This window comes from Chiloscyllium plagiosum, unplaced genomic scaffold (genome assembly GCF_037043375.1).
Source record: "Chiloscyllium plagiosum isolate Xiang-an unplaced genomic scaffold, Cpla_swu_hap1 HiC_scaffold_43, whole genome shotgun sequence".
In the NCBI taxonomy this organism is placed as follows: Eukaryota; Metazoa; Chordata; class Chondrichthyes; order Orectolobiformes; family Hemiscylliidae; genus Chiloscyllium; species Chiloscyllium plagiosum.
Window position 1 is genome coordinate 11,654,686 of NW_028270181.1, and position 12,701 is coordinate 11,667,386.

The window sequence follows — 12,701 nt, forward strand, 5'->3', positions numbered from 1 at the left end:
GTCTGACTTTTTTTGCTTCACCTCTTGGTAGATTTGCCTTTTTGTTGTTTTGATCCCAAGCTCTGGAATTCCTGACTTAAACCTGTCTTAAACCTCTGCTTCATTAAGATCCCCCTGAAGACCTCCCTCTTCAACCAACCTTTTGGTCGTCAGTCTTAATATTTGTGTGGCTTGGCATCAAAGCTCTTATGAAATAGGTTGGGACATTTTAATCTATTAATGGTGCTATCTAAATGAAAGTCTCAATGACTACCGCTCAGTGGCCCTAACTTCAGTGGTCATGAAGTCCTTTGAAAGGCTGGTCATGGCACTAGCCAACTCTAGCCTCTCCACTACTCTTGACCCACTCCAATTTGCCTATCAGACCAACAGATCCACGTCAGATGCCATATCACTTGCCCTTCACTCCTCCCTAGAACATCTTGACACCAAGAGCAGCTTTGTAAGAATCCTACTCATTGACTGCAGTTCTACCTTCAATACTATTATCCTCTTGAGACTGATTACTAAACTTAGTGATCTTGGACTAAGCCCCACTCTCTGCAGAGTGCGCCACCGAGAGCATTCTGTCTGGATGTATCACTACCTGGTATGGCAACTGTACCATTCACGGTGGCACAGTGGTTAGCACTGCTGCCTCACAACGCCAGAGACCCGGGTTCAATTCCTGCCTCAGGCAACTGTCTGTGTGGAGTTTGCACATTCTCTCCGTGTCTGTGTGGGTTTCCTCCGGGTGCTCCAGTTTCCACCCACAGTCCAAAGATGTGCAGGTTAGGTGAATTGGCCAGGCTAAATTGCCCGTAGTGTTAGGTGCATTAGTCAGAGGGGAATGGGTCTGGGTGGGTTGCACTTCGGAGGGTCGGTGGGGACTTGTTGGGCCAAAGGGCCTGTTTCCATACTGTAAGTAATCTAATCTAATCAAGATTGGGGATGGTTACAGAGAGTGGTGAACTCAGCCCGGACAATCACAAAGGTCAACCTCCCATCTATAGAATCCATCTACCTGAGCCGCTATCAAGGAAAGGTCACCAGCATTCTCAAAGACCCATCCCACCCTAGCAATACTTTTCTACAACTTCGACCATTGAAGAGAAGGTACACACCCACCAGCCGTTTTCGAAACAGTTTCTACCCGACTGCTGTTAGAATACTGAATGGATTCACAAACCCTTAGCATTCGCCTGTACCTGTGTTTTTGGTTTTGCCGCTGTTTACCTATTATTTACTTATCTATGCTATTTAACTCTGTGGTCTGCCTGTATTGCTTGCAAGACAAAGCTTTTCACTGTGCCTCGGTACACGTGATAATAAATTAAATTAAATTCAAAGTTGTTGTTGAAGGAATCACAGTGTTCATTTACAGCAGTTTTACCCAATTATTAATGTATAATTATTTATTAATTATTAATGCATAATTACAACATAATTCCAAATCAAAGCAGTAATGCCAAGGCTCCTTAGACAGCACCTTCCAAACCCATGACCAATTCCATCAAAAAGGACAATATTTACATGGGAGTCCCACAACCATATCCATCCTGACTTGGAAATATGTATCACTGTTGCTGGGTCAAAATCCTGGAATTCCCTAACAGCACTGTGGTCAACCCACAGGATGTGGCCTACGCATCAAAGCAGCTCATCACAACCTTCTCAAGGGCAATTAGGGACAGACAGCAGCACGCACGTCCCATATTGAATGAATAATAAAAAGGAACTCAAATTAAAGTCATGATTTGGAGGTGCTGGAGTTGGACGGGGGTGGACAAAGTTAAAAATCACACAACACCAGGTTATAGTCCAACAGGTTTAATTGGAAGCACTAGCTTTCGGAGTGCCGCTCCTTCATCAGGTGGTTATGGTTTCCAAATGTTCAAAAACCTTCAAGGCCACCAGAACCAAGCAAATCAGATGACGGTCGTATAAAAGGCAAGCAATAGTGTCACTCTCAAGGCAACAGGGTAGGACTCTAGTGACACAATGATAGTGACCCTTCCTCCAGATATTCTGAACGGGGTTGGTTTGGTTATTCCTCACAAAATCTTTGCACAATTGATGGTCTGAAGCCACTGAAAACCCTCTTTCTGCCCCTTCATCGGAGTCATACAGCCCTTTGCCTCACCATGTCGATGTCAACCAACAAGCATCGAACTATACTAATCCCATTTACCTGCACTGGGTGCCATAGCCTACTAGGCCCTGGTATCTTTGAGTACGTCACTTCTTACTTAACAGCAGTGGGATAGTAATGGTTCTTGGGATTAGTTGCTGGAAGGGGGCTTATTCTTGGCCAACTACAGGCTATGTTAATTAAGATGTGGAGATGTTGGTGTTGGACTGAGGTGGGACAAAGTTAAAAATCATACAATACCAGGCTATGGTCCAATGGGTTTATTTGGAAGCACTAGCCTTCAGAGTGCTGCTCTTTCATCAGGTAGCTCGTGGTGCAGATCCTGCTCCACAGCTCACTCATGAAGGAACAATGCTCCGAAAGCAAATAAACCTGTTAGACTATTACCTGGTGTGTGATTTTTGCCCTGTAAAACTTAAAAACATGAGAGGCTACCTCATTGAAGCATCCAAGACACTGAAGGAATTTGTTAGCTAGAAGCTGAGTGATGGTTTCTCCTGCATGGGAAACAGACAATGCAGAGGCGCAGTCTCGGGATAAGTGGTCAGTCATTTAGGTCATAAATCTTTGGAAATTCCAGCCTGACAGGGTTGTACAGTTGATTGTAGAGGCTGAGTTTGGTCTCTCGGAAGTGAGGGATACGGGCAGTGGGAAGGAATGTGGAAATGAGCTAGATGATCAGTCACAATCACATTGCAGAGAGAAGTAGGGGCTGAGTTGTCTACTCTGTCTCTCATTTCTTACATTTTAAATGTTAACAGTTCAGACAAGGAAAACATTATCCTCCCCCCACCAAACACATATAAGATGTGTCTGTGAATGTCAACACTTATATATAAGTTGCCTGGTCTCTTCTTCTGGAGAAAGTGAGGACTGCAGATGCTGGAGATCAGAGTCAAGAGTGTGGTGCTGGAAAAGCACAGAAAGAATTCCTGATGAAGGGCTTATGCCCAAAACGTCTATTCTCCTGCTCCTCGGATACAGCCTGCTTCAAGTCGTTTGCTCAGTTCAGCCCAGTCATCCATACACAAACACACAATGCTCATGCAGCCTAACCTAAGTGGGGAATTTCAGATCATTTATAGGCAAAAGTGAGGTCGGAGTGTTTGCATGCGAGAAGCAAGTTGAATGATGTTTTGAGGATTAAAGGGCGTGACATGAGTGGGAGTAAACCATCAAGCTAACCTGGACCTTCATTCAAAACAAACATGGCCTATCTCCTGCCCAAATATCACCCTCCTTCATCCTTTACCATCCAAAATTATCTGAACTTTCTTGAATACATTGACCATATGAGCATACAAGGGTACACATAGATGACTATTTGACTGATTCCTCATTCGCCTGCTCTACCAAGCCACAGAATAGGATATTGTGCTTTGTGAGAAACACAAGAGAACTTGGGAGAAATAACTTCCTGAAACATTTATTTGATTGACTTCTGAAATAAGAGCCACTTTCAAGACTGGGTTAAATTAATGCATGAGGTGTACAGACTTGTGCTGCCACCTGGTGGTAATATTTTCATCAGCACTAATCCTAGAATGGGGTAACACTTCGTTTCCCCCAGAATCATGGAGTCAAAGCATCATAAACTTACCAGATGAGTTCAGCAATGTTGTTGGCATGCAATTAACTTGGTTGATGCTAATAATCATTCACAGCTGATTTTCTTAAAAATGTGAATACATTTCTAAGACACAATGCAAAAGATGATTTTAGCCATTGTACAGGGATGCACCATATGTAGATCAGCTCTCAGGTTGTTATTCAAAAGCAAGCATCCTTCACACTCTGGTGAGAGTTAATTCACAGAGGGCCAGTGAAGACAAGACCTCCCTAAAATCATAAAGAGTCTTCATTAGATGTGTAGGTTAGGTGGATTGGCTATTGTAAATTGCCTTGTGGTTGGTGGGTTAGCCAAGGTAAATGTGGAACCTATCAAGATAGGGTGGGTCTGGGTATGATACTCTTCAGAGGGTCAGCGGAGGCTTGATGGGTTGAATAGCCACAGTGGAGGGATCTTATTCCAGTGAACATCACCTCTTCTGTATTAGTAGTAACAATAGTAAAAACTTTTTAGCTAGTAATGACTAATACATAGAGTGCAAAATATTTTATGGGCTTTATCCTCAATTATTGGCAAAACTTCTAGACAAGTCCTTCACAACTGATGCACACTGTTGAAGAATTAAGACAAAATCAAGATAGGCAATGAAACTTTCATTTGAATCATCCTGCAGGTAGTGAGTCGGACTTGGGGATTCCTGCAGTGTTGTTGACCTCTTGACTATCTAGCCAGTCACTCAGCCCTAGGTCAATTTCTGTTACATCGGATTTTGATGACTTGATTTATTATTGGCACATGTACTTAAGTACAATGAAAAGTTTTGCTTTGCTTGCAGCATGTTTTAAAATTTGAGGTCCATTTAGCAGTCTAATAACAGCAAGGAAAAAATGCTGATCCTGAACCTGTTAGCAAACATATTTAAGCTTTTTAATCTCCTGCCTTACGGAAGACGTTGGAGGAAATTATAACTGAGTGGCAGGAGTTTTTGATGTTGGCTGCCTTTCAGATGCAATGAGAAGTGTAAATGGAGTCAGTAGATGGGTGGTTAGCTTGCACGATGGTCTGCACTGCGTTCACAATTCAATTTTTTTTGCAGTCATGGCACAGCAGTTACTATACCAAGCAGTGATGCATACAGATACGATGCATCTGTAAATGTTGTGTCCTTATGGACATGCTGAATTTTCCAAGCCTCCTGAAAAGGCATTGGTTTAGGTTTATCAGCCTTGTCAGATAAGCACATATGCCATCAGTTTAAAAACAAAATTATGAGTTGTCCAATTGTAACCTCCAATTCATATTCTCCTTACTCTTAGATTCCCTAGTGCGGAAACAGGCCCTCTGAAGAGTAACCCACCCAGACCAATTACCCTCTGACTATTGCATCTAACATTGGCCATTCCAAACTGGCCAACTCACCGGACCTGCGCATCTTTGGACTGATGGGAGGAAGCCCACGCAGACATGGGGAGAATCTGCAAACTCCACACAGACAGTTGACCAAAGGAGGTACTGTGAGGCAGTAGTGCTAACCACTGAGCCATCATACCTCCCCAAAAAATACAGAACACTTCACAGATGTGCATGTCATCCATTCACCTTTTCCTCACCACTTGCTTGACAAGAATCTATTTACCTCAGCCTTAAAAATATTCAAGAACTGCTCACACCATCATTGCAAGGAAAGAGCTCGAGAGACCCTGAAATCTTTGCCAGATCGGTTTTGGTATGGGTATGGATGTGTTACTGTTCAGAGGGTTTGTGTGGACTGGTTGGACTGAAGGCCCTGTTTCCACACTACAGGGCTGCTAATTCTAAACAAGCTGCTCGCTCACTGAAGTTCTGAAAGGTCACAGGGACTGAAACGTTAACTGATTTCTCTCCAGATTCTGTCAGATCTACTGAGTTTTTCCAGCAATTTATGTAGATTACTGCTTGTAAGCTAAATAAATTGGTAATTAAGACCACCTGTAGAAGGAACATCATGAAAAACACAAGGGGTTAATTGCAAGACAGGTTATTTCAAAGAGAGAGCAACAGGGGAGCTTCAAAGTCTCCAGAAGTGTAACTAATGTTAGGTTGAAAAAAAAACCTCAAAGTTCAATAATCTCTTATCATAAAGAGAACCGATTAAGAATGCAACTTGAAGAACCTTCAGTAACTGAGCTTTAAAGAACACTGCACAAGTAATGAACCCAGGACTCTTCCAGAGAGACTGTTTGAATCAAAGCTAAATTCCAGCATTAGACAGGAAACAACAGAATTGAGGCTTAACCTACTCGAAGGACCTTATTTTGATTTACTATATGCAATAGTTTAAAATCATTGATTCATTATTTGATTGAGATTTTCATAAGTATCCAAATTAAAAGGAAACTGCTCTCTCTATCTGGTCTGGCCTATGTTGGACTCAAGACCCACAGCAGTATGACTGACACTTAACTGCTTCCTCTGGGCAATTAGGAAATGTGCAATAAATGCTGGCCAAGCCAGTAACACCTTCATCCCTTGAATTAATAAGCCATTTTCATTTCATTTGCAGTTCTCCAGTCTCAATTATTGGACCAACACAACTATGACATTCCTTCAAATAGATGTTTTGAAAATTTCTGGCTAGCCTTCAGTTTTTTTTTACAAAGTATAATCTCCAATCTTAAAGTGATACTAGCAAGATCTAGTTATCCACAGTAGCTTGAAACATTTCACCATCTTGTGTACTATACAATATCCCCTTACTCAGGATCAGGCCAACAAGTCCGCACAGACTCTCCAAAGAGCATCCCACCACACCCCCTTACTACATCCCTGCATTTCGCATGGCTAATCCATCCAACTACACACCCCCTGGACACTATAGACTATTTAGCATTTGCATCAGTGTGGGGTGCTGGAAAAGCACATGCCAGACAGCAGGAGAATTGACATTTTGGACAAGCGCCCATCATCAGGAATTAGGCTTTGAGCCAAGGGAGTAGAGATAAATGGTAGAAGAGTTGGACTTGGCCAAAGGAAGGCAACTGAGTGCAATAGGTACTTGCGCAGGGCAGAGGGAACAACCTGGGGGTTGGGGGGTGCAGTTCTTCACAGCAATTTAACATTGCCAATCCATCTAACCTGCATATCTTTTGGACTGTGGGAGGAAACCCATTCAGATATGGGGAGCTTGCACAATTACCAGAGACTGGAATGGAACCAGTGCTAACCGGAGCCATGTCACTTGATAAAGGATGCTTTAATATAGCCATTTACTTTGGCCAGCTGCTTCTGTGCCATCAATTCACCTTAAATTAGAACAGTCATGAACTCACTCCTCCCTCAAACGGAACCTAAAATCCAAGTGATATTATGGTTGGTGCAACCAGGTGTGCCTCTAATAAGATTAAGGAACCTGATCTTAAATCATAGCTAGTATAGATGCTCTCTAGAGAGCTGTTCTGAAAAGCAGTCCAAAGCATTGTGAACTTCTTTGGGCATTAGATTTTCCCCATTTCGAATATAACAATCATTGCCACAAACATGCAATAACTCAGTTCAAAGCCAAGCTGGAATTTCAAGTAATCAAGTTTTATTTGTATTGTACAATTCTATTCACATTGTCCACAATCAACAATGGTAATATTAGAGGATGGCTTGCCACCTTCACTGCCACATTTCTCCATCATCTCCACGACATCATAGCCTTTTACAACTTTACCAAATACGACATGCTTCCCATCCAACCTACAAGATGAAATAACATTAGTAACCACGAAATCCAATGAATTATTGGCAAAAGAAATTTAAGCCAACACATACTTACCAAGTAGTTTTCTCAGTACATATAAAGAACTGTGACCCATTTGTATTTGGCCCAGCATTGGCCATAGACAGGAGACCTGTGACAAAAAAAACTAAGGTTATCATAGGAAGGTAGGAGCAAGACATCATTTAGCCCCCCCCCCCCAATCCTGTCCTGGTATTCTACATCAGAACAGAAGAATTTAACATAATTCTCCTGTTCCCATATCAGAGTTCATTCATGGGATTTTGCCACTTGTCTAAATGAGCATGTGCCCTATGGCCGAACACAATCCCCCTCCCACACCGAAAACATAAAAGTCCTGGGTCTCCTCCACTACCAAACTCCAGCAATCCAAAGCCTGGAGGAAGGAGGCCTCATCATCCCCCTTGGGACCCTCCAACCACACAGGACCAATGTAGATTTCATTAATATTTTCATTTCCCCTCCCCCAACCTTATCCCAGAGACAACCTTCCAACTCTGCACCACCTTCTTGAACTGCTTTACCTGTCCATTTGCCTTCCCACCTATCCACTCCACCCATCCAACCTATTACCACTCACCCACCTCCCCTATCACATTCCCAGCAATTTTGCTCTCAGCCACACCCCTCCCATTTCTCTCAGCTGCCTTGGGCCAGTCATTCCCGAGGAGTTTATGCTCAAAAAACGGACTCTCCTCTTCCTCAGATGCTGCCTGACTGGCTGTGCTTTTCCAGCACCTCACATTTTGGCAGATCTCTAGCATCTGCAGACCTCACCTTCTCCTAACTGCAATGCATGCAGTATAGGTACACTGATTTGGGAGTATTTTGATTTCAAGGAAGATAAAGGATGCCACTACCATTCCAAGTCAAGTTGGTGGGGTGCTTGGAGTCCGTTGTGCTCCTATACATTTGCTGATTTTGTCCTTCTGGTGGTACGGTCACAAGTTTAAAAGGTGCAATCCAGAAGTATTGGCAAACTTTGCAGCATATCTTGTAATTAATATCAGTAGCAAAGGAATTGAATGTTGAATGTTAATTAGGCAAGTGGGAGTATTGGAAATTCAATTATGCTGATTCAAGACTTGTAAATGGAGACACAGGTAAGGCAGTGAGTTACCACCAAATGGATTACTGTGAACCTCTGAACAGCTCTTGCAGTTGGACTATTTAAAATAAGCCAGTGGAAGGATCAGGGAAAATGACTTAAAGTCAGCATGGCATATTTGCAAGCAGATTCTGCAAAAGGATTTTGAAATTACCAAATGCAAGCATCGAACTTTCACAGGCTCTCTACATACTTTGTTTCACTGACACGTTTATCAGTAAACAGAAATCAAGTTAGTGGGTATCAGTTGCTGAACTTCCAAGGAAGTTGCAGTAGCAACTGAAAGAAATAAAATAGTCAAAATAAGTTAGGACTTTTCATTTGAGTCAAAACAACTTTAACTAGGTTGCAAACCATGCTGGTGCCAAAGAAAAAAATTGTTTCATTCCTTCAGACGGATTCTTATTTAAAAATGTTGCGCTAACAATGACCCGATACACCCATATTCCTTACGCAGGATGTTGCGCTGAAATGGCCAATTATAGGTTTCTTGTAATGGAATTTGTTATTAGTACAGTTGCAACAGCTGACAAAAATATAGATTTTACCGAATGGAATTAGAGAAAAATGAAACTTCAGAAATATATTAAGGTATGACTTACTTAAAATTCAAGCAAATTCTCCGAATGTTAACATTCCACAATAATTCTTTTGTCCACTTCAAACAGTTGAATGTAGTATTAGATTACTGCTTTGAGAGCTTGCAAACATTATGGGACAGCCTCAAACCACATCGCCCCAGATACCGATTTCAACAATTTCTCAATTGCAACCCTCCCATGCAGACCATTTGAGCTCCTTCAAAACTTCCTGCTCTTTCGTCAATTCTGATCATCTCCTTACCATGAAAGAAAAGTTAGCGCACACAACATTCCTTCATCACCTATGAAGGAAAAACATCTTACTCACCAGGTTCAGTGTGCTTCAATTGGAAATTCTCATCAGCAAACTTGTGTCCATAGATGGACTTCCCACCAGTGCCATTGTGGTTTGTGAAGTCACCACCCTGAACCATTGAGAGTTGAACAGGTCATTAATCATTTAATCAAAACAGCAATATTACCAAATGAACATAAAATTATATTGCTACTTCACCTGGCACATGAATTTAGGAATGATTCTGTGGAATGTCGAATTCTTATAACCATACCCCTTCTCATGAGTGCACAGTGCACGGAAATTTTCTGTAACAAAGTTAAGAGTATTAGCACATAGCAAGATCAAAACTTTCTTCATCTCAAGTCAGTTTCTCAAACTTACCTGCAGTTTTTGGGACCACATCAGCCCTGAGCTGAAAGAGATAACAGCACAGCTTCAGTTTTCATGCAAAACAAGTTTCACAACAGCTGTAGTCATTAATTCAATTTTGCATTCTCAAATACTGAAATTGCATCAAGCTAGTCAATGAAGGACATTCACTCACACTGATTAGGCAATGGCTACTGTTGGGTTCAGAGTTGAAAAGTGAGACTCTTGGAAAAGCACAGGTCAAGCAATATCTAAGGAACAGGACAGCAGGTTCCAGACCTTATGAAAAGGTTCAACCTGAACCAACAACTCCTCTGTTCCTCATATGCTGCTTGACCTGCTTTGCTTTTTCCAGCTCAACTCTAACAACACCCACTACCATTGGCTTAATTCACCCATAATCCAGTAACTCTCTTCATCAAGATAATCTTTAGACAGTGGGTTAATTTCACATGGGCCAAAATCCTGGAACTCCCTCCTTAAATGTAGGTTATATACACCAGATGAATTGCAATAGTTCAAGACAATAAATTATACTGACATCTAGTAAATGAACGTTTACTACCATACCCAGTTCAAGACTTTTGCCAACATGTGCAGCAGCCACAATACTGATTTTGGAAACTGCAGACAAAGCCTATCTAAAGTGTACCACCTGAAAATGAAAAAGACTGATGCACTGAAAATGCATGGCCAATAAGTGGGGCTTTTTAAAATTATAAATCAGCGAATATCATTCAATCACTAAATGGCCAAAGTCAGAAATAATGGGAAAAATGGACTAATATCGATAATAACCTGGAACTCAAGAATCGTTGGTACCCATACATTATAATAGCGAAAACTACAAAATGCTGAACTGGACAAAACGGGCGTGTCTAACGTTCTCCACCAGTGCAATCCTCCCTGCAGCACGTTGCATTCGCACACTGCGAAATGGATGATTGCCCATTTCCGTCGTACCATGCGAAGCTTCTCGGCAGGTTTATGTTATGCTAGAATTCCACCCGTTACTCTACCACGCAGTCATTGTCTGGGGAAGGGTGGGGAGACTGGAGAGGTCAAATGACCAACACTGCAGTATTACAGAACTGCAGTAGGACTCCACGGAGAGAGCTGACTTTTGACAGAGTGGAACCTTGCTAATGTTTAATTCCAACTAAAACTTCTTAACTAACCGGATCAGTTATATAGGCAAAAGTGAGGACATTCCCGATCCCACCCCGCCCTTGGCCCCAGCCACTGCCCGGAGCTCACCTCCATGGTGATCCGACCAAGGGGCCTGCCGTCCACAGAGATATCCATGTAGACCCGCGGCCTCTGGCCAGCCTCGGAGCTGCATGGCCGCAGGCCGCGGAGGCCAACGGCGGCAGCTCGACAGCAACGCGGCAAGGAGCGGGACAACATGGCGGAGGGAAGGGAGAGCGGAAACCCGCAATGACACCCCCTGCCCCAGCAGCGCCGAACAGAACAGGAAGCGGAACTTCGTGGGGAGGAGGAGAAGGGGTGGGTGGGTGAGGGGGGGAGGAGAAGGGGTGGGTGAGGGGGGGAGGAGGAGAAGGGGTGGGGGGGGGGGAAGGGGAGGTGGTGGTGGTGGGGGGGGAGAAAGGAGGAAGAGAGGAGCGGCACAGGGAGGAGGGACACGGGGGTGCCCACCGAGAGAGAGAGAGAGAATGGTGTAAAATGTGAGCGGGTCTGGCGGTGTCTGTACGGAGAGGAACGACCCCTTGTCGAAGCGCGTTAGACTGGAACCGCCAGCTCTGTTCTCTCCTGACAGACACTGCCAGACCCGCTCAGATTTTCTGCTGGTTCCGGATTCCAGTCTCCGCAGTGATTTGCTTTTACCCGGCGATACCCGGCCCGGCCCGGGTGCGGTCTGCTCTCACCGTGGCCGCACGTGTTCCTCCATCACCCCCCCCCCGGCCACACTCCCCTCTCCTCACCCCCCACCCCCACTCCTCCTAAAAATCACATCCTTCCTTCTGCCCAGTCCACCCTCCAATAAATCAAAATAAAATCACAACACGGCCTCGCTTGTTCTTCCCTCCATTACACCCCGTTGGCCCGCTCGCTTCATTTAACGGTCGGAAAAAAACCCGGCGGCGGGGGGGGGGGGGGGGGGGGAATTAACATGAGGGAAGATGTCGGTGGCGGCTGTTCACCTCTATCTCGATGCGCCCCGCGTTCCTGCGGTTGATGGCGATGTCCATGAACACGCGCGGGTTCCTGTTCGCCATGACGCCTGCACAAGATGGCACTGGGCTCCGAGATGGCGCGAGACCGACTGCTAACGGTCAACAAGTGAGGGCAAGGGCGGGGGGTGGGAACCCCGCTCACGTTTAACGGTCCGTCGCCGCGTCCCCGCCCCTCTTCCATTGGCGGAGGCGGCGGCGGCGGCGGCGCCATTCCCCATTGGTGCCAGGACGGAACGGGGCGGGCCCACGGCCTCCCATTGGCTACCGGCCGCTGCGTGGGCGGGGAAAGAGGAACCGTTAGCTGTCTATTACCGAGAGCGTGTGGTTGATGAAGAAGGGGCTGCGACATGTTTTACACAAAGAGGCGACGAGGTGGGTAGAGGCAAGGTCTCCTAAAAATCACATCCTTCCTTCTGCCCAGTCCACCCCCCCCCCCCCCACAATAAATCAAAATAAAATCACAACACGGCCTCGCTTCGGGTGGGAGAATTTTAAATTTAAGTTTGTTTTTTAAAAGGTGAGGGTAGAAAGATTTAAGAAAGACATTAGGGGGTAATTATTTTTTTTTACAGAGTGGTTTATATGTTGTATGAACATCTGGAGGAAATGGTGGATGCACGTACAGTTACAATGTTTGAAAATATTTAGAAAAGTATGTGAATAAGAAATGTTTAGTGGGATTTAGG

The 12,701-nt window shown here is 44.2% G+C and overlaps 1 protein-coding gene across 3 annotated transcripts; it reads right to left on the minus strand.

Annotated features, from left to right (window-relative positions):
- Positions 1 to 7,244: 7,244 nt before the first annotated feature.
- On the minus strand, positions 7,245 to 12,378 carry LOC122541886 (peptidyl-prolyl cis-trans isomerase-like). Of its 3 annotated transcripts, none has more exons than XM_043679052.2 (6): positions 11,983 to 12,135; positions 9,833 to 9,863; positions 9,668 to 9,756; positions 9,482 to 9,578; positions 7,501 to 7,576; positions 7,245 to 7,421 (listed from the first exon to the last, which is right to left on the minus strand). In XM_043679052.2, the coding sequence occupies exons 1-6, from the start codon at positions 12,055 to 12,057 to the stop codon at positions 7,286 to 7,288; spliced, it is 504 nt and encodes a 167-aa protein (XP_043534987.1). In that variant the 5' UTR covers positions 12,058 to 12,135; the 3' UTR covers positions 7,245 to 7,285. The 3 variants fall into 3 exon arrangements, with proteins under 3 accessions (XP_043534987.1, XP_043534986.1, XP_087838767.1); XM_043679051.2 differs by lacking the exon at positions 11,983 to 12,135 and adding an exon at positions 11,078 to 11,269; XM_087982641.1 differs by lacking the exon at positions 9,833 to 9,863 and having other exon boundaries at positions 11,983 to 12,378.
- Between the last annotated feature and the right edge of the window lie 323 nt (positions 12,379 to 12,701).

Bases quoted from the DNA above. Each gene is read 5' to 3' on its own strand.
- LOC122541886 (XM_087982641.1), bottom strand. From the start codon at position 12,364: ATGTCGCAGCCCCTTCTTCATCAACCACACGCTCTCGGTAATAGACAG. The intron at 9,757-11,982 runs GTGAACAGCCGC...ACTTTGTTACAG, and splicing joins CGGGGCGCATCGAGATAGAG to AAAATTTCCGTGCACTGTGC. The intron at 9,579-9,667 runs GTGAAGTAGCAA...TCAATGGTTCAG, and splicing joins TTCCTAAATTCATGTGCCAG to GGTGGTGACTTCACAAACCA.